Genomic DNA, 26,882 nt, shown 5'->3' with positions numbered 1-26,882 from the left:
TGGCTACCAGCACAGCTGGGTCCAGAGCAAACCTGGTGGTGGCTGAGCCCTCCTTGTTACTGTGTCCCCCTTCACTTCACACTTCAGGGACTGTAGCAGAAAATACTGCATCGATTCATGTGGATTCCATAGGTTAAAATCCATACCAGGTGTAAAAGTGCAGCATGAGTGACACATCACCTTTCATTGACTTTTTTACCTGTCCCTTCTCTTCTGCCCTTTCACAAATTCTGTTCTATTTCTGCTGCTCCCTATTTCACTGTAACAAGTTCTTTTAAGTGGACAGGCATCAATGTTTGAGGAATCAAAATCCAGCATGACTATGAATTCATAATCTTCTATTCACTTCTCTCCCCCCACGCTGTCTGGCCTTCACAGCCATTTGCAAGTATGCAAAAAAAATACTGTTCTGTGGTTATGTTTATGTAGTGGCTTATCAAAATATTATTACCTGGTTAAAAGGAGTTTAAATAAATCTTCTGAGTCTGAGCTGACCACTGTTTGTCACAGTCTTCTGTAGACACTCTGAACAATGAAGACAGCACCTGACTTTTGCCTGACTTTTTGAAAACACTTGTAAATCTTTCTAGCTGTGGGAAACCCTGGTTTTCAGACCTCCAGAATTCTCTTCACTCCTTCCTCCTCAAATCTATATCTAGGCTGAAATTCCATCCAAACTGACAACAAATACCTATTACTTAGCTATAGAAGAAACCCATGCCACATCAAAAATGAAAGGTAATCTCAGCAAGTGAAAGTGTGGAAATTGCCCTAAACCATGTAGCCTGAGGCTCATCTCGTGCACCTACACAGAGCACAGCTGTTACTGTAGGTCACAAAAGGGCCAAAGAACTTGTAATGTACTTGAGAGAGCTTCACACAAATCTGGCCTTTGCTGCAAGACTTCTGATCCAAGAGGGAGTTTCTGCTTGCCAAATATAGATAGACAATATCCCATGAGATCAGGCATATTCTTGAACCTGGATCCTTCTTGGATCATTATTTCTTATCTTTGGGTTCATTTATTTCTTATCTCTGTGAGTGGGGAGTTTGTTCCCTGGCCTGTTTGTTCAGATAAATCCACTAGAAAGTGGCTGAGAAGCTTGCAGTCTGTCATCAGTAGAACATTCAGCTCTGAGCTCTCAGTCTGTGAGCATTTAGATGTGTAAATACAGGTTGTACCTGTGTTAGAGTTAATGTTTTGGTGCTAGTTTTATTTATTCACAGGTTTAGTTTTGTTCTTATGATAAACTCAAGTTCCAAAACCTCAATTCTATTTCTGTGAGCTGGAGGTTTTGTTTTGCCAGACAACATTTTACCTTCTGTTTTCTGCATTGCTATGTTGCTATCCCTTCAGGAAATGTTTGGGGATTGCAGATCTGATAGCAAATGGAAGGAGAATCAAACAATTGACACTTTGCTGGCCCAGGTGGGCTGGCTCTTGCAAGTTGTTCTCTACACAAGCCCTTTTGTGCTGTTTTATGGTTCAAACACCATTATTGTAAAACTTCTGGAATCAAACAAGTGGGAAAGATAAACAGAGGCTGGGGAATTTTTTTCCTTGTTTGCAGCAGAATTGGAAAAGGCTCTTTGTAAACAAGTTACCTTGGTTATAAAACTGTGTTTGTAATAAAATATTGCATATACCCAGTGTAAGAAACCAAACAGCTTTATGCCTAGTTAAAAACCTTAAAGTAATTAATGCAAGGCACCTTACAAAAAAAAAAGCATGTAGCAAAGGGCTTGAAATTGTAATTGCTCATTGTAATCTAAGATATTTCAGGGATTTTTTTTCCTGTGTATTACCTAGCAGTGCCACTGTTTCTAATTTTGGTATTTACAGAGTTTTTATTTCACACTTTTGAATACTAGGTATTCATATGGATTATATCTATCTTAATACAGTTTGCAATTTTTTATTTGAACTTGAAAAACATTTAATTATGTTTAATTTAGAGAAATGAGATTTCTTTAATTGCTGTCTGTAGAAGCTATTAGGAGCTCAATTACATTTGAAAATTCATTTTTTAAAAGTGTTATCATTTAAAGATTACTAATTAAAAAAAATATCATTACTTGCCTATGTGGGATGTTCAGGTTCACTGGTAGTATTCTCTCTACATCTGTCCAAATAAGAAAATAATCTTTAAAATGGAGAAATGAATTTTGCTAGGAACTGAACAAGTCTTCAAAACTGGGCTGTTAATTGTGAATTTTAACAAATAGCAAGTTTTATTAGGGAGACAAGATTTTCAAAATTTGTGTTGCTTACCTACAATCAGCTCTGCAGAGATGAGCTCTAGGAATGATGTGCTGGGGTGTTCCACCTGCACAAAGCCTGGCAGAGCCTGTGCTGCTGTCAGGGGCTCTGTGCCTGCAGCTGTCAGCTGCTCAAACAGCTCCTCAGAGTTCCCTTCAGTCTTTTCATCTCTGGAAGACTTTGAGGGGGATTTTTTGCTATTTAATTTCTTTTCCCAAGGTGACTCTGATTTTTTTTGGCCTGTCATGGGTATTTCACAGAAGTAAAGAGCTGCTGGGCAGTCAGAGTTCCCTTTTGGAGCACAGTGGTGCTCACTATCCAGCTCTAAACCAAAAGCTTTTATGAGTTATTTTATTTTTTTCCCTTGTAAAATAAATGTTATCACAACTCCAGCTATATATACAGTACTGCTGGTGTAATAGCCTGCCTAATTCAGATTAATTGTAGGCTTGCAATGATAAAGGAGCTTCAGCACAGCAGTTATTCTGTCTCACAGATGCAATTAAAACCATATCAATGCAGTATAAATAATGCTAAATTAAGTTGCTGTCCTTCCACATGGTGGCAATTTTGAGCTAGTGCACAATGAAAGCTTGCATCTTATTTTGTTCAGGAGTAACTACACCAAGAAACAGTTTCTAATTTCCTTCAATGGCTCTGGAGCAGTGTTATCACCCAACAATATGAAATGTGTAAATTACTGTCACCAAAACATCAATTAATAATAATAGTAATAATAATAATAGTAATAATAGTAATAATAGTAATAATAGTAATAATAATAATAATAATAATAATAATAATAATAATAATAATAATAATAATAATAATAATAATTTCCTGTTTTGTTATTCATCTCAGAGGCAAGACAAGCTTGAGGTTTACATCTGAAAGTCATGGGATATTTGTGCTCATCTGAGATGAAGCCAAAGAGACAGATGTGCTGGCATATAGAAATTTCATAGTGGAAAATGAATGATTTGCTTCAAATTATTTAATTTTAACTGGTTTTAAGGTATTTTTAGAAAATTCTAAAACAAATTATTTAGTGTCAGTTAGATTTTCCTCTGTTTTTTTTGGGCAGCCTGTCATTTTGGGAGCAGAATGCTGTTCTCAAGAACCATCATTTTTTCTTACTGGTATGAAAAAGCTAGAAAATACCAGCCTAAAATTAGGATACTGCTTTTTATACTATTTATATCTTACTATTGCAAAGCTGTAGCAGGAATAAGTTTAAAGAAAATGGTTACATCATAAAATAATTGGGGACAGAAGTAGAGGCTTGATATAAACCAAGGAAATTTCTTCCTTAGCCACTGTAGTAGAAGTCTGTCAGGTGAAAGGTGCAATGAAAAAATTCATTTTGATTGCAAAGCAGCCACACCTCACCATTAACTTTCTTATTTTGAAGAGCTTATTTTGAAGCTACTTCTCCTTCCATGAACCTTCCAAGTGTTTATGTTATTGCAGTTTTTCCTTCAGTGCTTCACTGTGCTTTGAATACACCTGTAACTTCATCCCTGGGAAGGTTTGGGTGTTTAAGTGTGTTGTCAGTACTCCCAGTGTAGCTGGAAAAGGTACCAGGGACAAAAGCATATTTGCTGTCACTGCTGGAAAGCCCTGCTTTCAATAGCTGGTTAATTTAATAAATCTTTCTTCACTCAAATGATTCAGCTGTAAAGCAGCCTGTAAAAATTGTAATAAGCACAATAAGCAGTGCACTTCTTTTCTCCCCATTCTTTGGGGGAATGCTGTTCATGCTGACTAAGTCCACTACAAAGAATGCTGCAATGTTCTGCAAAGTTGTTTGTCAGTGCCTGGGTTTATTTTTGCAGAGAAGTATTGATTACAGAATGAGAAACATTTGGTTTAACAGGGATCGATGAGTAGCAAACAAAGGACACAAAGTTTGACTCATTTTAATTTGAACAAAAATACAGTACCCAGTGCAATTCATGATGAAATAAAAAATGATATATGCTCTCTGGTTTTTAATCACACTTCTTTCCTGTCATTTGTGAGTGAAATAGGTTCAGATAGAGGACTGTAATATCCTGTGTGCTGGATTTGGGACCAGGCTGCACAGGAGGAGTTTGGGGGGAGAGAACTGGGTTTTGCAGGAGGGGGACAAGCAAGTCCACCTGCCTCTGGAGAGAGGTGAAAATCTCACCAAAGGGATTCCACCCACCTTCTGTGTCAGAGACATGAGTGCAAACCACCCTGGACTCCTTGATCTGTTTGTTTTGCAAGGCCCAGACACAAGCTCTCACAAAATACCTGTAACACAGAGAGCATTTGACTTCCCTTTGCCCAACTGCTTGGCCCTGAGCAGCTGGGGCTCAGGTGTGTTTTGTGACACTTGAACAAATACTTTTTGATCACCAGGCATTTTGTTGGGAGAATTAAATATTCATTGCATTAGAAAAAATGAGTTACTTTGTTAAACCAACTGGGAGAGCAAGTTGCAAGTTCCAGTTTCTATTTCAATTAATATTTCATAATTAATTATTGAAAAATGGAACTGCTTCATCATCCTTCTCTCATCTCTTGTCCCAGGCTGTTCTATGGCTCCTGCCTGCAGCAGTCTTTCAAAAGGGCACACAATGGTGATAAAATAGTGGGCTTGAATACTTAGAATGTGTGTATATTTATTCATAAGAGTATTGGGCATTGACTTGCTAGAAAACCTAATTTTAGTGTGCTTCTAGTAGCTGCTATTTGTTTGCTTCATTCAGTTGTCATTGTTGTCTGTTCTGTGGCTGCATCCTCTCTGGCTCGTGGGATGTTGTGTTGTAAACCAGGCTATGAGTCTGTTAAATTATGACTTTTATGGCAAGGTATCAGAGGCACAGCATTAGAAAATGTATTAAAAATAAATACATAAAGACTCAGTTTGGGTTAGCAATGACTTAATGGTACTTCAGACTCTAAACCAAAAAATATTTTAATCTTTTCTTCCCATCATTTAAATTCATTGCAAAGTATCTGTTTGAAATCAATATTAATTACACAGAAATTGTGACCCTCTTTAGCAAATGCTTTAAAGTAGTTGTTAAAAATTTAATGTGGAGGTTATTAGCCTGATTTTGGGCAACATTAAGCCTGTGCTAAATATTCTCATGTAGACTTTTTTTGACAAAATATTAGTCCCATGTTTGCATAATTAGCAGCACCACAGTAAACCCTTTCTTATGATGCACAGGGGAAGCAGAGAACAAATTCAAGACTAGAGGATTCTTATTTCTACTTAATCAGTAGCTCTTTCCCCTATTTATAACATAACCTTAATGGTGAGATTGCATGTGTGCCCCTCTTAGGACATCTTTAATATTTGAACTAATCAGTCAGGTTACATCTTGCTGATCTGAAGAGTTGCTTTTCATAAGACCCAAGGATAAGGTAAACAGGAGGAGGAAGCAGGTCCTGATAAGTGTTGGGCTGTCCCTGATGGATAGCAATGCCCCTTACATGGTGTGTGTGTGTACCCCACACCTAATTCTTCACTTGCACTCATCTTTAGTTTCAAATCTTGACATGCAGCCACATTTTTCTTTAACGTAAAGATAAAATTATTGATTATGATGGTATGATTTTTAATGTGAAAGATAAGTTATCAAGTTAAAAAAGAAAATGCTCTGATATAGGCTGACCTCAGCCTTGCTCCTGCTCTCCATCCTCAGCAAGACCTGGGGGGCAAAAAATTACAAAAAAGTTCATACACCAAGGTAAAGGCAGGGAGATGGAGAATCTGCATGAGTTACTGAAATGCTTGACCCTCATGAGGAGAAATCACCAAGTACTTCTCTAAGAAGTCTTTTCATGAAGTTGGTCCTGCCATTCTGATGAGACAGCTGATGATTTTCCAGCAGGATCAGGTAAAGGAGGTAAAACTCCAACTCCCTGACTTGGAAGGCTTTAATGTCACCCATGTCTAGATTTAAGTTAACAGTGCAATAGCCCAGGAATGAAAAAGAGGTAAGACATCAGCATTTCCATGCCAAGCCTTGCCATGCCACACATTCCCTCTGTGTGCTGGTGCCAGAGCAAAGGACCTGCTGTGCATCCCTCACCCCACAGCACCATGTGCTGCTGTCTGCCTTCCAGCCACGCTCCAGACATTTGCACTTTGGTAGAACATGAAAAAACTGGGTGCTGACATGGTGACACATCCCAAGGTAATTCAGGGAGACACAAATGGTTGAGCTCCTCTTGTGTGGCTGCACAGTCCTTAGACCTAGAGCACAGCTATGAACCAGTAACTGAGAATAAATGGTGTCTCTTGGTCTCTTCATGGACTGCTGAGGAACAAATCACATTTTTCTGTCAAACACATGCCTTACTTCCAATCTAGTTATAAATAGTTTTCCTGTGTTTTGTTTTCATCGTGAGCAGTTCAGATTGGATCCATTCCTTAACTTTTAGGAGATGACTTAACGTGTAGTACATGTCCCTGCCTGGGTGAGGAATGAAACATTTTGACACGAACATTTCTACAGCTACACAAAAAGGAGCTTGCTGAAGTGCTGGAGTGGCTCAGGAGCATAATGAGCAACCTGTGAAACTTTGTTCCATGTTAAAATATTCCAGTACTTGCACAAAAGTATCAGTAGAGTTTGCTAACACTGTCTTTCACTCTAGTTTGTTCACATGAATTTTTTGCCTGTTTGGAAAGTTATCAGGAATTTGACTGGGTGATGTGATGAAAGTCAGGCTCTCTGGGGAGGCTGAAAAGGGGAAGCAAGAACCAAGTAAAGGTTATGCTTCTAAGAAGGGAAGAGTACAGCTGTGCTGCAGAAGGCAAGGAGAGGAAGCAGGGAAAAATAGTTTGAGCAGAAGTCGTGGAGAGAAGAATCTGCAATTAAAGAGGAATTGGCAAGTGGGAATACATAACTTCATTGGAATATGGCAAAGATTTTTCTAGTGTTAAAATAACTGAAGCATTTTACATGATTCAACCTTTTCTTCACATAGCATGCTCATTCTATATACTTTGTATTAAGCTTATGTTCACTATAAAACCTTTAACCAGTTTTGTTTATTTCTTCTCATGCACTTTTTTTTTTTTTTTTTTTTTTTTTGCACAGGAATAAAGTGGGGTTAGCACAGAGGAGTTTATAAAAGTGCATTAAGTCAGCACAAAATTCCTGCAAAGTTCAGGGATATGTTTTCTTCTTCCAGGAAACAAAAAATCTAAAAAATCTCCATTTAATCCTGGCCTTTCTGTACATTAGGCTCACTTCTCTCTTCTGACACTTCATTATGGATTTTCTGGGTTTGAATAAAAATCTAATTCTCTTTTCTGGTGGATAAGGTCACTACTGCTGGGAGCTACTTTCTGTGTGTAGTATACTTGAGTATTTTGTTTCCTGCAGACTGAAAACTTCCCAAGTGTGGGTGGTCTCTTACACCTTTTTCTCCCTACTTCACAGTATTTATTGTCTGTGATCTGGCTGAAAGCAGATCTGCTTTCTGCCTGCAAGAAATGGCAGAAGTGCTGCAGGGTTGCCAATAAATTCCTGTGAAGAATCCTGGCAGTGAGGGCTGATGGTGTTGTTGCTGTGCAGCTGTCCTGTGGGCAAGCCTTGGCCCTGTTCAAGGGTTTTGGGAGCTGGGGAGAGAACTAGAATTTTAGGGCCATAGGTCAGTGCTGCTCTTTCTGGTCTTGAAACCTTGTGGCTGGTTTGTTGTTCATCCCTAAACCTGAAAGGAGCAGGAGTTTGTACAGTAACAGTACATGCTCATATAACTGATAATGTGTTGTAATTCCTACCTGTGAGGATGCTGAATTGGAACTGGGCATTTATCTCACTGTAGAAGTTCCTAATGTTTAGGGATTTCATTCCTGGAATATCATTATTCTTGAAATGCACTTTTGTTACTTGTTTAAGAGTACTTTTCTTAAGGTAATTCCTATGTTCTTTCTTCTTAATAAAAAAAATGTATGTGCCAATCTTTTTGTTTAGGATGTTAACATAGCTTTCCCCATGTGAGTAGACAGAGCAAATGGCAGCAACAGCATTCTTTAGTCTATCAGCAAGAGGTAAATGACAGCTAGAAATAGCTTGCACAGCTCTTTGACCTGTAGGGAGAAGTTTGGTTTGTGAATCTGTGCAGTTCTTTACCAGAAGGTGTGGGTTGGTGATGAGCAGGAGCGTGGCTGTGCCTGTAGGTGCAGCACAGTCCTGCAGGACAGGCAGTGCAGCTGGGAGCACCCTGCAGAGCACCTTGGCAGGGAGATGGAGAGCAGGACACTCACCTGCTTTTAGAGTGTCACTTTTTGTCTGTCCTACCCATGGAGATCTGGCTTTGTACACAGTGTAGGAAGATTTATTTGAGGACCAGAGCATGGTCAGCATAGCAGACATGCAGAGGTAGTTGCTGCATCAGAATAAGATCATTGTGGCTGTTGTGATGCTGAAGGAGCCTTGAAGGTGTGGCTGGATCTCTGGTTTGCAGTCCATTGTTGTAGTTATGCTTTGCTGTGTCAGGTAGCTCAGGCACAGCCTTGGGTCAGTTTGGCCACTCAGGTGTTCACAGCTGCACCTGAGTTTCCTCCAAGATGGTTTCTCAGTTCCTGAGCCGCATATTTGGTTTTAAGCCCTGTTTCTGTAGACACAAGTATCTTCTGAAAGCTTTCCTTAAGTCCTAGGTGGTAGTTATATATTTATTTTATGACATTTTCCTTGTTGCCCCCTTACTTGGGAGGTCCTGGATGTCCCTTTAGCAGCAGTGAAACCTCCCTACAAGAGAAGATGCTGACAGCATTCAGCAAGACTTCCTGGAGCAGGATCATTTTGAAGTTGGCATTGATGGGATCTAAGCTGGAGCAATACTGACTGCTGTGCACATTCTTCCCATATCATTGACCTGAGTTATCCTCTGTCAGCCAGTTGCTGTCTATCTCCTGCCTGGTGCTGAGCTCTCTGCCCTTCCTCCTGTGGCAGAAACTGAGGATTACTCAGCACCTGGCAGAACAGGGCTATGTAGCACTAAGGACAGTGATTCAATAATTTAGTTAGAACAATGTATTTATTTGCCAGTAATTTATTTCTTGTTTTGTAGTTTTCCATTTTCCAGGTATTACATAAGGCCAACCAGACAAAACCCCTCTGTTCTCTGAGTAATTCCTCCTATTTTTTCACAAGCATATAGATATTTCATTTAAACCTTTCCAGCCTCCCTTTGTGGCATCTGCTTATTTATCACTGTCTTTAAGATCCGTTTTCCACTTGGCAATGTTCATATTTTTGGTCCCCTGGTTACTGCTATTGTAAATTATTATCCAGTAAGATTTATAGCTGCGAGATTTGTACAAATAGCCTGTCTCCCCCATTTAATGGCTTATCTCTAAGACACCTTTGTTATTTACTAATGAAGCTGTATGGATAATTTTTATATACATTTTCAGGTATGTCATGATAATTTAGGTCAGACATGGAATTACATCAGGCTGTCTGGCAGGCTGCAAATCTCCCTGCACCACGGGCACAAAGCAGATGGGTGGGGAACCCACTGTAGCTTTACCATGACCTAACCTGTTCCTAGGCATGGGAATCCCATCACTGACAGAGAATAATCTAGTGCCACGTGAAATCCTTGGGGATTTTATTGATTTCTTTTTCTAATTTAAATTCACTGTGATAAAATTTAATTTAATTTAATTTCTGTTTAACAGAGTCACATGGAAAAGGCTGTAAATACATTCTTTTAATTGTAATAACATTTTTAATAACTTTCAGGTTAATTTTTCTGCTCCTCTTAAATTATATTTATCCACTATTGAAATAGAATTTTAAAATCTTTACGGTATCCTTTATATGGTGTTCTTTCTTTAAAAAAAAAAAAAAAAAAAGAGTTAGGCCATGACATATGTAGATTTATCCAGGTAGTACTGTATGTTGTGTGTTGGGTTTTTGGGTCATTTGTTTTGAGAATTAGCAAAACCCATATCTTACTTGCCTTTGAGAGCTGTTAGTAATATTAATGAACTTTTATCTCATATTAGTTTGATTTGTACTGTTTTTAAAACACATTCATTATCATAGCATTTCACAAAATAAATTCAAATAAACTCTGTTCTACTGATAGGGCTCCTCCTCTCAGCCAAAACAAGAAAACCAGTGGCTGCAGAATCAGATTCTTTTCCTCCTTGTAAGCTTGAAGCATTCAGGGATGGTGACAAGTTGACCTCTTGATTTGTTTCATGCTTCCCATGTCTGCATTCTAGCAAGATGGGTCACAGGTCTCAAATATAATTTTTATATTTATTTTGAATGGAGGTGAAGGAAAAGCACTTTGAAGGAGAGGATGGGAGCTTTTTTTTCAATATGCTGGCACCCATGAGTGAGCTGAGGAAGGGTAGCTCAGTGTGATGGGATATTCTGAAAAAGTTCTTCCCTCTGTAACATTGCTGCACAAAAAGGATGGCACTGGATTAGTAGGGTAATTATTTTGATCTCTTTTCCATGATTTTCCCCAAATTAAATATCATTGTTTTCCTAAAAGTGCGGTTTATGTGTAAAATTAATTAATTAATTATATTTAAAAATATTTTTTATTTAATTTATGTAAATTTTTTTTTTTTTTGGTGCTATTTCAGCGTGAGAAGCTGATACATGAGCTGGAGGAAGAGAGGCATTTGAGGCTGGAGAGCGAGAAGCGGCTGCGGGAGGTGACGCTGGAGTCGGAGCGGAGCCGGGCGCAGATGCGCGGGCTGCAGGAACAGTTTTCCAGGTACGTGCCTGGAGTGAGCTGCCTTCCAAACATCACAAACACACTCTGTGCTCAGAAACATTGTCCAGACCTTGGAGAACTTGGATCTAATCTAAGGCAAAACCTGCTCCCCCTCTGACATTCTGTAAACGCCACAGGCTCTTGGCTAAATGATTGCTGGAGCACTCAAAAGGTTTATGCCATCATTTTATGGGATGGTGAAAATTTCATTTTCTAGGGATTTTGTGTTTGCTAGAATTCCCAATAATTTTCTAAGTGTAGGTTTTCACTTCTCAAGAAGTGCATGCCACTGATAAGTCAGTATGTGTCTGTTTGTATCTTGTAAACAAAAACAGGTTTGATCAGTCTGAATAAAGAGAGGAAGAAAAAGTGAAGCCTTTTGGCAGCTTTGGGCAAGCTCATCCTGCTTGGACCTGCTTCAAATCTCTTCCTGCATTGCCTGGGCCAGAGCTTTGGGCTAGAACAGAGCTCCATTTACAAAAGAACCAGTTTAGAACAGGGATTAACACAAACCATTCATATGATAATAGCAAGGATTTGAGTTATTTATTGTTTTTGTGATGCATGATGAGATCTTGTACATCAAACACATTTTTTTCATTGCTTTTGTCACGTGAACACAAAATAATCCAAAAAATCAAGAGACAATGGAATTTCATGTGTATTTTCCATCAAGACTGAGTACTAACTCCTTCCCTTAGATCATTGAAAAAGCCTAAGTTCAGTTTAATAAGGTGAAAAAAACCTGGAGGTTTATTTTTTTCATTGGTTATGTTTCTTGGGGTTTTTAGAGTTTTCTGCTTTGGGCATTTTTTGTGTTTTTTTCCTTATTTCCTCAGTGTTTGCCATGCTGCTCCTCTGATTTGAATCTGGGTTTCTAGGCAACACTCAAAAACCACTGATAGCAATAATAAAATTTGTTCTCCTCTATTATTTTGTGTTTGGAAAAATTTGCATTAATTCTCTGCAGAATTCAAAAAAACTATTTAAAAAACCATAAAGTGTTCAGTTAATTCTGAAATTCTCTATTAAAAATGCTAAGGATATTTCTTTTTCAGTTTTCTATTGTTCCTCTTTGTTGATCCTTGGTTTCAATTTTACTTATTCTGTTGAGACTCCTGGAATAATATACACAAAATAAATCCACCCCCATGAGTATTCCTGGTTAGAATATTTTGCTATATTGTATATTAATCTTTGTTTAAGGAACAAATTCCTGAGGTCCTGATTTTAGAATAGTGTTATTGCTGCAATAGCTAGAAACCTGTGAAATTAACTTGGAAGGTGATGGAGCCATGGTTAAGAAAAGAAGGGATGAGGGGGAGCCAGTCTCCAGAGTGATGCTCCTAGTGCCTTCATAAAATTTTAACTGATGCATATTCAGATCTTTTCAGGAGAGCTCTTCATTATTCCTGTGGAACTGCAGCAGTCTGATTCATTTCTACCATGTTTCTGAAAAGAAAAACTATTTTATTAGTCAGGATCCCTGAAGTCCACTATCTTCAAATTAATCCATTCTTTTTCTTGCACTGCTGCTTGCAGTCGAGCGTGCTCGGGTCTATCGAGAGGCAGAGGGATGCAAGGTCTTTGAATTAAAGTTGTTTGTCTCTTTATGTCTGTCCCTCTGATTTAGATAAAGGTGAAGGCCCTCTAAATCAGCATTATGTTCTTTTTAAGGCTGTCTGCACATTGGCTAAACTGTTTGAAGGCAAACTTAAATATCATTTTTCATTAATGGCAACTTGGTTAGCCCTGTTATTCCTGTGAGGAAAACTCCTGCTGGCCTCATCAGGCTGTGGTGTTATTTTAGTGTAGGACAGATGCTAGGAAGAGAATGTGTCACTTAAATATTTTATTTTAAAGCTTTGTTGTGATTAATATTAAAGGGTTTTTTTTGCTGATTTTTAGTAGAATATTAGGATATTTGCTTACACAAACAGACTTTCTCCCTAAATGAGTGTATTTTTTCTTAACCTGCTTAAACAAATAATGGAACTGGAAGCTGGATAATCTTGTTCTGCCTAAAGACTCTGTATTGTTTGAAGGATCTGGAACCTTTTTTCTTAATTTGAACACAATTAAACAGGACAAGGCAAATGGTGGTGGGAGGAAATGTTAGAACCAAGTGAAGAAGATGACTGAACAATAATATTTTGGGCTCAAACATTCTGTCTTTCAGATGTAGATAGAGCAATGTAAGAATATATACTACAGCATAAATCTTTTAAATATGTGTGATTCCTGAACTGAGAGGATTTACCTAGACATTTCTACATATATTTCTTTACATTTCAAAGTATTTTCCTTCCATGGTGGAAAGAATGAAATATAATTGTTGTTGATAATCTTTAAATTGACCTTTATAATCAGGAGAGCAATGTTTCCTATTCCCAATTGAAATTGTGGGGAAACTTTAATCTGTCATATAAGCATATGGTCTGAGATGGAGAACTTCAGAAGGTGAGGGGTTTTCTTATTGAATGGTGTTTCTGTTATTACCAAGTAAGCAATATTTCAGCCTAGTAGTCTGAAATAAATTGAAGTTCTCTTTCTTAACACTTGCATAAATCTGCCAGAGCCTAAAAGTGACACAGTAGTTAGTTTGATAAATACAAGATACCTGCTGAAAGAGCTTTTAAGCTGAAGTTTCTTTTCCAGAATTGTAACATGTGTCCATGTAGTTTTAAATTTGTGTTTTAATTTTATTGGAAATTAAATACGTTTGAGGTGTGGGGAAACCCTGCAGGAAAAATATTTAATACTGAAGTTGGGTTTTCACACTCTAGTTAGGATGCTGTTGCCTTTGCATTGCCGTAGTATAATCTCACCTTGAGTGGAAATACTTGATGTTTTCTTTCTTAAACCCACTGAGATCTGTTGCTTCACTGCAGCTGTTAAATTCCATAAGGCTCTTTTTGGCATGACATTGTACAGCTGCACAGTTCTCTAATGCACAGAGACCTACCCTATAAAAGGAAATCAGCCCAGTTTCTTCCAAGGCAGTGCCATGCAGTCTGGCTTTCCCATTTTTGTTGTTGTACACTGTCTCATTTACCTCCTTGTTGTTAGTTTCAGCTGTGCTTTTTCCACTTCCAGCATTTTCCTACAACAGTAGGGACAGAGATGCAACAACCCTGCCCACAGCAGTAGGTGTGATTTATAGTATCATTCTAAAAAGCACACTAATAGATACTGTATAAATTGATTGCATTTCCCTGCTGTACATCAGTAAGCAATAGAACTTGCTGTCTGTTGAATGCATACAGTCCAGGTGACTCTAAACTGTGATTAAATGTTAAAGCAGTAAAAGAGGTAGCTTTACTTTGATCACTATTTTGGTCTGAATGAAGCAAGTTCAATAAACACTATTATAAAGTGTATCTGGAAACAGTAATAGAAGAGCCCATTATCAAATCTTAAAATCCCTTTTGGGTAAATTTCAAAAACTATTTCAGTTAAAGTTGTGTTGTTTATTGGTACCAATGTCTGTGACTGAAAATTGCCTCAGGCTTTTAAGAATAGATGTTACTGGAAAAGTAGGAAATGGCTCTTGTTTGATCTGCCAGGGTCCTGTGAATGGGATGAGTGCAATTCTCATTAGATTGTGTATTCCCCTCACATTAATATTGACCATGGGGTTAAGCCTGTTGCTTCTGACAAGGGAAAAATCACTGCTACAACACTTAACATAAAAGAACTGTATGGCTGTAGGTTTACAACCACAATCCACATCCTTTGTGTGTTTTCCAATTATTGTTAATTCCCCTAGCTCCACTCTGTCTTGTCAACAGGTGAGTAGGAATGATAACTGTTTTCCTCACAGCTGTGATAAGGAGATTTTTATGAATTGCATCAGCATGTTGATGTTGAGTCATCACATTTTAATTTCTAAGGTCTGCTCAATCCAAAGGTCACACCTGCTTTCACCACCTGCCATGGCTGGTAATCCACATCCAGCTAAGGCCATGTCTGGGAGGTACCCACCAGCTCAGTAGACCCTGTGTTTGGTCACTTTGCCTGAGGTCAACATTAATAACCTTTTAATCTAATTTCTGTGGAGATTAAAATGCTCTCCTGGCAGCTATTGATGGCATTTCTTTGATTCTGTCACAGCAGGGTGAGTGAGATGCTATGTGGGAGTTCACTCCTTTTCTCAGAGGGAGATTACAGAGGAAGTTGTCTGCCATTCTCCTTGGTGTAGCTCTGCAGTCACCTCCTGTCATTCTCCCTGCATGGCCTGTGTGTAGGGTGATGGAGGCAGACAGCTTGGCCCAGGGATGGAGGCTGTATCAAAGGCTGACAGTGTCATCCTGCCCTGTGGTTTTAGACACCTCTGGATTTTATAAGCTGATACTCCATGAAAAGTGAGTAAGTGTCACACACAAGTGAGTTCTCCATGTCTGGTGTGTCTCTCTGGTTCACCTGCTCCTGCCTTGCTGCTGGCTGCCAGATGAGCACTGTCAAACACGGGGGAGGCTGACCCTGCCTGGCTCCAGCTGCCCACCCAGCCACTCACTGTCTTCAAGAGGGCTGGAGAGAAAAGAGCAGCAAAAAAGCCCTCATGGATTAAAAACAGGAGATCACTCACCAGGTACCATCAAGGGGAAAGATTTGACCTGGTAAAGATTAATTCAATTTATTGCTAATTAAATATAGTGTAGGGTAGTGAAAAACAATAACAAAACTAATAACATTTATTCCTACCCATCCCTTCTTCCCAGGCTCAACTTCATTCCTTCACTCCTGACTCTTCCACCTCCTCCCCTGAGCAGCAGGGTGGGTGTCAGGGTTTTGGGGAAGCTGCTGGACTGTGCAAGCCTCAGGACATGGTGTGAATGCTGCTTTTCTGGGGCTCTGACCTCCTGCTTAGGATATTGATCTTACCTGTTGATTAGAATTGACAGGGTTAAAGAATGATGTTTCTTTGAGATTAATACTGTTGGGGTGAGTACATTAATATTTTTATTTATGTGCATCTACAGAACTTAGGTACATATTTCATCTATAATAGTTACTCAGAACTGTCAAGAACCATTCTAAGTAAGATCAAGGATCTTTTGAGTGAATACTTTTCACTGACAGAATACAAAGGAATGGCTTTACTAAACTTATGATACTAAGCCCAAAGAAGAGATTGCCCCAAGTTTACATGGAGTTTGACCCCACTCAGTTTCTGGACTGCTTTGTACTAAATATGCTGGTTTTCTGTTTTTTGACCAACAAAAAGTAAAATGGAAATTTTATAATTTTTGATACCAGGCCAAATTTTTTTCACTGTTTAGTTCTGTGTATTAATATGGTGGTTTAGAAAGTAGGTGAATGTGAGAAATACCTTCAATGGGTGTGCTGGTTCTGTTTTCTTCAGAAACAAAATTCTCATTCTCACATTAGAAACCATGAGACTGAAATAATATTTTCATACTGAAGTTGAGGAAGAACAAAAGCAATGAGCTCAGAGTGACTGCAGAGAGTGACTGAAGAATGGGTAAACTTGAAACACAGAAGTCATGCCAGGACCAGGAGTTACAGCAAATTGTACTGCATGATGTATATTGACTTGTGTAGCCCTTTCAGGGAGCAAAGGATTGCTCTGCTCCAGGCATTATTCAGGATGCTCAGGGAGGGACCTGCAGTTCTCCATCTTCTGTGGACTCTGAGGCTACATCAAGAGCCAGCCCTGTTTCAGTGCCCAGTGCACTGGTAAATCATGTGGTGGTGTTTCACTACAGCCCTTAGTTGCTGAAAGCTGCTTGCATGGGGACCAGGGAAATGGGTAATTTCAGCTTCCAGAGGCAAATGCATGATCTGTGTGCTCAGGAAATCCTGTGTCTGGTTTGTATTTGTCTATGTGCTCACAGGATGCATCATACTTACATTTCTGCATCTATTGCCTTTTACTGATTTCTCAGACATGAAATGATATTCTGCTTCCTTTTTCATTGGGATAGAAGTCTTCAAAATCTAGTTAATTCATGTAAAATTCAGATTCATCTTTCTGAACCCAAACATGGAAAATTCCCTACTTCAGATTGTTTGTGTGCCTTTGTCTTTTAAAAAATCATCTAAATTTCATAATATCTGTATAACAAAGAATATTGGAAGGGAAATGGAGGAAATACCCAGGCAGTGTGGTAATAAAGGCCTTAAATCCTTACAGTGGAATAATACTATGGAGAGTCACCTTTGAAACAGTATTGTCATTTAACTTTTTGAGCCCAGTAATTCAAAGAGATCTGTGTAAATAGAAATTATGTCCCAGTTGATTAAAGTTGATTAAATTAAAATTGATTTAGAGGAATTAAACTAGGTAAGAACAGGTGAGAAAAAGACCAGCAAAAAATAAGTGTTACCTTAGGATCTGTTGTGGGTGACTCTGGTAAAATGAGAGGCAGTTTTTAAAGACATCAGCCTGGTTTGAGCTACAGCAGAGCTTTTTTTCTACACCAATGCAGTGGTTCTGTCTCTCTTTGACTTCTTTCTTGTCCTACCCCATAGTGTTGTACAATGACACTTTTTATTCCTGATATGGAAATTATGGGACAGGTTTCAAGCCTCCATTGCTTGTGCCTGTCACAGCTTCTGGCCTTTCCTGTGCTCCACTAAGTCACACATGAGATGTCCACACTTGGATTTCTCTAAGTGAGTATTTGCCCAGAGTCAGAAAGACACACATGTTTAAAATCAATATAAATAAGACTGATCCTCTGATTTCATGGTTAGCTTTAATTGCTATCCAGACAACATGGATTGATCCCATTTGAGTTTACTCATCCTCACAGATTTGTGGTTTCTTTTGTCAAATGATTGAAAACCCATGCTTAATATGCAATTTCCAGATTATAGACTGTTCCTCTTTACTAATGGATCAAAGAGAAACGTGAGTTTATGATCACAATTTTTGTGGTTGTTTTCCTGTTCAATGCTTGAGGTGGCTTGTATTAGTAATTTTTCTGTACTATAAAACTTGTAAACTATAAATGTATCATTAATGGGCAGTGGTGTGCATTCAAATTGATGATGGTAGGCATAGAGCAATATAAACCATGAGGGAATAATATGATTATAAAGCTGACATAAAGTCAAATGATCTTCATAGTTACACTTCTCTTTTATGAACATGATTGGAATCTTCAAAGGTTCATTGGTTGACTGAGTCTATGTTTTTCCTTTACAGTTTTGCATCAAACTAAACCAGGGAGCTTACACTCCCATTTTAATTGCAAGCAGATAAAATCTGATCCTGTAAAGTGCTCATCCTTCTTAAGATTCTGGTGTGACTTCTGTGGCTGATCTAGTGGGTGGCATCCCTGTCCATGGTGGGGGAGCTGGAAATAGAGGATTCCTAAGGTCCTTTCCAACCCAAACCATTCTGACCCAAACCAGATTCACCTCTCATTGAGGGCAGAAGGAAAAGAGTGTTCCAAGTGTTTGGGGAGTTTAGTACCTTAAATTGTAGAAAGATACAGATTTGTGGAAAAGAGGAGAGGATCATGAAATCCTGACTGTTGTCTCTCAAAGTAGAATAATAGAGAAATACTTTGTTTTGTCTCAATTTAAAGCAAAGTTTTCTGGTTTTCATGTGTATATGAGGCAGGGAGGAGAAAAGGCCTTTCACAAACTCTAAAGGAAGTGGTACAAGGAACAGTACAGGAAAACAAGAACAAAGATGTCCCTTTCTAGATACCACCTGTTGTACCCAAAGGTGGGCCCTATAGGTTGGGATTTCTCAGTGAGAAACTTTTGTGGAATCATATTTTTACTTTACAGTGTGCATAGCTGGCTTTCTAATGCTGGGGTGTGGGTAAAGAGCTGGTCCTTGAATGTGACCAATTCATAATTTGCAAATATAATCAGTTTTTCATCCTGCTCTGCATAACCTTTTAAGTATCTCCACTAAGTAATGAAAATAGAATTATTTATCTGCCTGACTTGAGGTGGTAATGCATTTTTTCAACCTAGTAGCAATTCGTAGTCTGCATAGATTGGATTGTTTCACAGGAGAATTATTATGGTAATTTTAATTTTATCTTAGAACTTGTAATTATTCCATGGTATTGTTCTAAAGTAACAGGCTGTGCAGCAGTTCGTTTGTTTTTCCAGTGCTCAAAATTGGACAGGGGAACTTAAAATTTTAGTTTTAGATCTTATTCTTTTGCCAAAATATTTTGGATATCTGTTTTCCTCTATGCACACATTTCAAATATGGTTATTAAAGGTTGCAGTGAATATAGTTAAAGCTGAAAATCCATTATACTAGATGCAAACTTTTGTGGAGTTTTGCTTCTCAGGGTATATGATAAACATTAAGAGGATAGGATGGAATTTGTTTTCCTTGTATTAGCTTATAGATGTAGTTCTTCTAATTATTCATGCCTTACTCTGATACTACATTTTCATAGTTACTCTTCAAGTCTTTCCTCAGGGTTTTGTCTCCTGAAGGTCTAAGGAATTTGTTTCAGCTGCATGCATGTTGCTTGTTCATTTTCTTGACATATGTCATATAGAGGAAAAAATGGGATTTAAAAAACAAAAGATGTTTGGGTTTAGTCCATCAGTATCAGCAAGGACAGATGTGAGGTCTTTCTTCTGATTCTCCCCAGGTTTAGATCTAGACTTAGCAGAGGGAATGTCCCTTGGAAAGGAACAGGCATTTCCCTTCTTAAGAATGGAACACTGAGGGACAAATGGAACAGTTTTAAGTCACGATTCAAACTATTCAAGCAAATAAGGAAAATTGGTGGACCAGATCCCCTCCAGCTCCTGAGAGGTGCCAGGGAACTGCAGTGAAAATATAACAATATGGGTTGGCTATGTCTGGCTTAGGGCAGGAAGGGGTCCCAGCAATTACCATGGGCTTTGCCTGTAAAGGGTTAATTGCTACAATCTTCATAGTTTTTGCAGTATCATTAATCATCCTGAACTTACATGACTAGTATTGTTATAACTCCTAACTCCACAGGGATTCTGTCACAATTTAGTAACAATTACTGTCTTCTATTTCAGATAGCTTCTATTGTAGAGCATTTCCAAAAGTCTTAATGTGATTATCTTTGGTCATAATGTGTGCTTCAGTTTGCAGATACTGTAAGCAAATGTAGATTGATTTGAATGATTGTTTCAGCTTAATGTGGTTTTAATTCTGTCTGTAGTGCCTGCCCCATAATCTCAAATTTTACCAATTGGGCACTACGACCCTTCAGCCAAACTGTGTGTTAAATAACATTAATTAAACATGCATTTCAGAAAACATCCATCTTCTAAGCAGGCAGTGTAATAGCTACAGGTAGGTTATCCTGAAAGCATTGTCCAAAGGATGTCATTAGAACATTGCATTGCATCAAACAATGAGCTCCTCTTGCCACAACCAGATAGTTAAGAATATGCTGCAAAAGGATGCAAAGAAATTACAAATCCAGTTCAGAACAAGTCACACTGTAGAGAGCACTTTTAGCCTTTTAGGATGTTGTTGCACACTCTTAGCTTACATTTTACCTTGGAGAAGATTTTTCTTTTGCATCATTCTGTTCCATGATAACTGAATCCAGTTCAATTGCTGTCTAGGAAGATAAGGGATTTTACTGTTCTTGGTTTTCACCACCACTCCAGATAGGAAGGAAGAAGTGTCATGCCAGGGAAGAGCTGCATTTGTCATGAGAAAAGTGGACAGGAGGAGATGTGAGATCATGAGGCTTAACACTGCAGGGAGCAGTGATTTCTGTAGTCTTATTTTGGCACAGGAGGTTGTGCTGCATTTTAGAACTTAACATACCTTTTTCTGCAAGTGTTTTTGTTCTTTGCTATTTGTGGGATCTATTTGTTCATTTTTCCATGCCAGTACATAGCAGAGAAAGATGTGCATCATGCCAGAACTGGAAATCCAAGCCAATAGTGTGTTTTGAATTGAGCTTTCATTCTCTAGGAATACAGATTAGATTATTAATTTGTAGTACCCTTATCAGTATTTGCTAGCTGCAGTCTATTAATTGAATAAATGTGGCATGGGTTGAGACACTGCCTCACCTGATCAGAAGGAAACATTTTTCTGTCTTTAGCTGTAGGTTTCATCCTTCATCCTAAAGCCTTTTCGTAGGCACTGAGTTGATTGTGCTTTTATTGCTGTGCCCTGTTTGTCTTCATCTGGAAGTTTGTGTCTACTAACATGAGAAAGCTGATCCTTTACAGGTCACCTATGGATTATAAGCAAATAACAATGCCCTGGTGTATATTGCTTTATACTGGAAAAATCAGCAACAAACCAGAAAATTCTGACCAACACTTCTACTTTATGAAAGGCAGGTAAGGCAGAGCAAGGTAATCAGTAGATTAAAAAGCCATGGACTTGGCTTAATTACAGTCACAATTACAGCACATCAAAGTGAGTTTGTGTAGAAGTGGTCTACAGTGGAGATCCCTCCCATTGGCTTGTTGAGTGCAATGTATCTCAGATTATGAATTCTATTAGAGACAAAGTATTTCTTCTTCTTCTCAAGTACTGCAAATTGCTGCTGCTATGCTTTTATTCTCAAACTGTGCAGAGTAAAACCACAAAACAATCCAGCTGTCAGTGTCTTCCTTAAAAGGCAAATGTCTCCCAAATTCTGTTCTTCATGGTCTCAGCTATTCACTGGGAAAAGAGTTTCTTTTATCTAAGCCGATGCAGTAGTGTATAGTGGGAGGGTCTCTTATATTGGTGTGAATTTACTGTAGAATGTTAAAAATATACTGAGTTTCAAACAGGCCATTTGGATTTATTTCTGAAATATTTGTTGACAATTTTGGTATATACTGGGGAGAATAATGGGTCACTGGTTTCACTAGTTTTGTACTTTAGTGAGTGTCCTTGTGAAAATATTTAAAATATTCTGAGTTGCATTCAGCGGAAATTTATAGCATTGCAAAATAATGAATGATATTTTCCTGTTCCAGACCTGCCTGCATTTCACTGTGAGCCCTGTGCTGAATATTTTGTGACATATTTATTGCATTTTATTGCAGTGCTATATGTGTATTCTCAACCAGTGTGTAATAGTACAATTATACTGGCAACTGCAATGTGGAGCACAGGCACCAGGATCCATTGTGGTGCTGGCAGGATGAGAAATGTCAATTGAGGTTGTTGTAAGAGCTTTCCTAATCCTGCTGAAATAAAGAGTGAGATTCTTTCTGAATCATTGCCATCTGGAGTATATGAAAATTTGAAATAACCTTTTATCATTAGGTTGGCACATGCTATGGAGCAGCATTGGCATTGATGAAGTCCTAATGAAATGAAATACTGTAAAATGAGAAAAACCCACTGCTTCATGATTATTTCTTCAAAACCCTCCCCTCCAATTTATGACGGGTATTGAGTAGTTAATTATGCTTTAAATCTAAAAGGTACAGTCTCTGTTTACAATAATCTGGCATTTTAATATGGATATTAATCTAGTTATAAATACAAACCAACATGCCTGTGGTGGAGAATAATTTGTAATTTGTATTATAACCAGGTAACTTAGTTCACTTTCTCTATTTTCTTGACTTGCTCTACTTGTTTGATTGGTATTTGTTGCCCATAAACTTTTATGCCTAAAATTAGGCCAATAAGCCTCATGCCCCACCTTGTCAGGAGCAATATTCCTTCCATGGTCTCACCATGCCCACTGTGGATATATTTATGTGTTCCTGCAGCACACCTGTGCTGTACTGAGCTGAACTCCTCCTATTTGTAGCACTGCTCAGTTTTTGCTTTTATATCAGGTTCTTTTTACAGATATACACTGACTAACACCCAGCAGAGTTTCTGAATGGCCATTTCTCCAATTCTTGCATTCAGAACAGGCGGATATTTGCTGAGTTTCTGCTGTTTGGCAAGGCTTGTGTGATTAGTCACATTTCTAGGTGAATATACTGGTGTGGTGCTGGAATCTTGGAAGATTCACCTTGAATCTTTGGTCTGTGCCTTGATTCTCATTTTGAAGGGTTAATCATCATGTTGTTCAGAGAACTAAAAGATGGTCCCCTTCACTATTCAGATTAAGCAATATGAAGTCTGAGAGTTAGTGCTGGATTTAGAAGATGAAGGATTAGGACTGTTTAACTAATTCCTTTGAGGATGTGATTTCATTCTGATGCTTAAGTTCAAGTGGGCCAGTGGTTTTTTTTATCTCATAAATATAGTAGATAAGAATATATTTTATTCTAAGCATCTTGTTTAGTCTCTGTCTATTCTTGTATAATTCTAACAGAAATTTATGTCTGCAGTATTGAGATTAATTTAATGCTTAAAGAGTGCCAGCCAATTCTTGTGCTACTTCTGCCTATTTCTGCTACACAGACAAACCAAAAACATTACTGGTAAATTATATTGTTCTCAATTTCATAAGTGCATTGGAATTAAATAAAAAAAAGAGCATTATCTTTTATTTTTTAATGTTTTGTATTCAAACTTTTTAGTTAAACCTCTAAATGCATCTTCTGTTGTGTGTTGTGTGTACATACCAGTAACAGTAATGGAAATAATATACAAGAGTACATTTTAGTTATTCTGAGATTTTACTTGATTTACCTGCTTTGCTATGATTTCCAACACAATGCAGGTTTTACAGTTAGCTAATAGCCTGTGAGGCTATGACTTATTTTGGTATAAATCCAGATTGGGGTGGTAGCTGATGTGTAGGTGTTCAGTGGGGAACACATGTCCAGAACTGGTGTGTGCATCAGTGTGTCCTCCCTGTTCCTGCTTTTGATGAAGGGGATGCATATCCTGCAGAAATAACAGTCAGCAAAGTATGTTGGGAGGATAAGCATTGCTTTCAAGGAGAAACAATCTCACTTTCTGAAATTTAAAATTTACATTTGAAAAATGTGTTAATTTAATAAATGGTAGTAATAGCATCATTGCCCTCCTGGTCCAAACAGAGATTTGTAAATATTGATTGTGTCTCATGTTATAGAAGCTGAATCAAGTGTAATTAAAAATATGATCTAATAATTCAGAGTATGCCTAAGTATGCCTTGAAGTTTTCTGTTTCTGACCTGAAGAAATATTTGTGTAAACATGTTTCACCCTTTATTTTTCTGTACCTAAATCAGTAGGCTTTAAAAGAAGATTATGAAAATGATTCAAAATCTCTTGGGATTTGTTTCCTCTGTTGTCTTCTAAATGAAAATAGTGACATTTCACAGCTGAACAAACAGACAAATTCTGAACAATTCACTAACAAATATTGCTGTGAAATATATATGGAATTAAGGAATAGGATGGGAAGTACTTGAACACTGAAAGAAAAGCTTGGTAACTGAAAATCTGGTTCATCTACCAGGTGAAAAAAAATAAGTACGAATGAAAAGACAGAAATGAACTCTAAACAGATGTTGAGTCTTTCACAGACAGATTGCATTTAATGGAAGCCATAAAAATGTTTCAAGTGGCTACTGACCCCATTATTTCTAACCATATACTCAGTGTCTGATCCTCAGAGCTGATATCTTTCAAAGCAGTTGTACATGGATGCTTGTATAAAATCTGCCTTGTGGACCTCTGGAATAATCCAGCCTTGCTTTGGCGTTTTCTCCTAATGGTGAGTGAGTGACAGAAGAGCTCAGAACCTGGATCTGGTGTGGCTAATTAAAATTGTGCAGTGGTGATGTGAAATGGGATCTGTGGGCAGAGGCAGTGATTATAGCACAGCAAGTGTGTGCCTTTGCTCTGACCCAGCCAACCAACTCCCATTAAACAGATCCACAGCAGGCAGGGACGACTCCTCTGGTCTGGTCTCCCTTTCCAGAATCAAGAGTGGCAAATTCAGGCAACTCCAGGAAATACTGGAATGCTCCTTGTCAAGAATTTTAAATAATATTTTAAGAAGTACTTTTGAAAACAAAGCAAGGCTGAACATTTATTACAGGATTTTCTGGTTTGTGAGGTTTCTTTTGGATTTGGGGTGTTCTGAACAGGGACAGAGGTGCTTCCCCAGGAGTTCTACAATAAAACAAAATTCCCCAGTAGGATGTGGATAGAAACAGCTCCTCTCCTTTAAGAAAATAACCTCATAAACCATCCACCTGATAAATAACTGTGTATTTATTTTTGAGGGGGGGTGCCAGAGCAGAAGGCTTCATTTGCCACATTTTTATGAGTGGAGTGCAGGGTTGAGAGGGAAAAGTCTTGATTTTGTTACAGTGCTCACTGTGGGCCTCCCTTGTGTGGATTTATGATGCAGGAGGTGTCTCTGGGGCCTCACCAGCAGCTGCTCTGGGTAGTTGAGAGCCAAATAATCCAATTTCTGAGATGGGCATTTCAGTCCCTGTCTTCTTGCATCCTGTGGAGGCAGTCAAGGAAACAAGTAAAGAAAAAGCAAATTTGTTTGTATTTTGTATGTGTAAATTTTTATGCATGAGACTTCTCATCTGTAGAATTTACAGTGCTTTGCAAAGTAACTCTTTTTGTTTTCAGTAAAGCAATGTCACACCTGAGACAAAAGATCCCAATCTTGATTCTGAGGAACTTCATAAGGTGTGCAATAGGATTGAGTTCTTCATCAGGCATTGAATGCTTGCTGAAAAACAAAGGGAAGTAGCAGTTGATGAACCCTATTAAACAGCATTTAATTAATATTAAAAATAACTTAAAAAGATAAAAATTGAACATGGAAAATGAGGTAAATGGGAGAGAACAGCATTGGATGTCAGGAAAATGTTTTCCTATCTGAATTTCCAACATCCATGGTCTAACCACCAGTTATATAATGCTACTGATTATACATGACCTTTTACAAATGCATTTTCTAAAAACCCTGAATTGAAATATACCTGACACACATTTCCAAAGGTGCCTGCCCAGTGCAGTGAAGTTTTCAGTCAGCACCAGTCTTCTCACTAATTGAGAAGATGAAAGCTCTGCTTACCTGGTATAAGTCTGCAAGCTCCCAAATCGGATTAAGAACCTTTGGAAAGGAAAAAAAAATAAAAAAAAATCAATCCACTGTATAATTTTGGGTTTCAAAATTCAACGTGGCACAGATGATGCTATTCCAATAAACAACTTGCAGGTCCAGTACAGAATATTACTCACTGCAAGCACATTCTGATTGAGTTCTGTTAAAGCTGATTTAAAAGGTTTATTGTATTAAATACTACAACAGAGATACCTCACTTCCTGACAGAGTAATGGCAGATCATATCTTTGTAATTTCTGAACACAGTAGATTATTATAAATGTCATTAATTTGCTCTGATATATTTTTGCAAAGAGAAAAAAAAAAGGATATTAAAAAGAAGTTGAAGAACAAGAATATTAATGAAAGGAATAACACTTCTTGTCACATGCCTGGCTTTCCTGTTTGGGGTTTAAGAAAGTCTGGCTATTAGGATGTGGATTAGTGGAAGATTCATTCTTCTTCCTGATGTAGGTCAGACACTGGCTAACATGTGGTGAAGAAAAAAGCCTGATTTCCCCAGCAGCAAGAGGGAACAGGAGCTCTGTGGACTTTGGAACAGAGCGCCAGACAGGATGACTGGTTCTGATGTCCCGTGTGCTAATGCAACAGATCTGAAATGGATGAGTAATGGAGGCTTCATGCAGAAGAGTCTCTGCTCAGTGTGGGGCCATGTAAATGCTTTTTTAAAAAGCAGCTCAGCTCCTGAGTAGCCCTTTGTGAGAAGTGATTTGTCCCAGACAGAAAAGGAGCTGGTGATGTTCCGGAGCGTGCCCAGCAGAGCCCACTCACTGGAGCCTGGCTTTAATTTCATGCTAAGAGAGGCTGTTTGCAGGTATTGCATCTTTCTGGAGAAACTTTTCTTATTGATTGTGTTAAGTGTGAGAGAATTTAAGATGAATGATGCAGTAAAATTCATAAAGTTGATTATATAGTGATAGAGTTCATACTTGTGTGCAATCAATTTT

The 26,882-nt window shown here is 38.2% G+C and overlaps 1 protein-coding gene across 1 annotated transcript in view; it reads left to right on the top strand.

Moving 5' to 3' along the window:
- The window catches only part of NCKAP5 (NCK associated protein 5), a 342,982-nt gene that overhangs the window by 164,191 nt on the left and 151,909 nt on the right, over window positions 1-26,882 (top strand). The window contains exon 5 of the mRNA XM_056496731.1: window positions 10,860-10,993. Coding sequence (XP_056352706.1) covers window positions 10,860-10,993 — 134 coding nt within the window. The remainder of the gene's footprint in view (window positions 1-10,859; window positions 10,994-26,882) is intronic.

The sequence above is a fragment of the Oenanthe melanoleuca genome, chromosome 7 (assembly GCF_029582105.1).
Source record: "Oenanthe melanoleuca isolate GR-GAL-2019-014 chromosome 7, OMel1.0, whole genome shotgun sequence".
NCBI lineage: Eukaryota > Metazoa > Chordata > Aves > Passeriformes > Muscicapidae > Oenanthe > Oenanthe melanoleuca.
The sequence above is the reverse complement of the archived record's forward strand: the minus strand, read 5'-3'. Positions and strand labels throughout refer to the sequence as shown.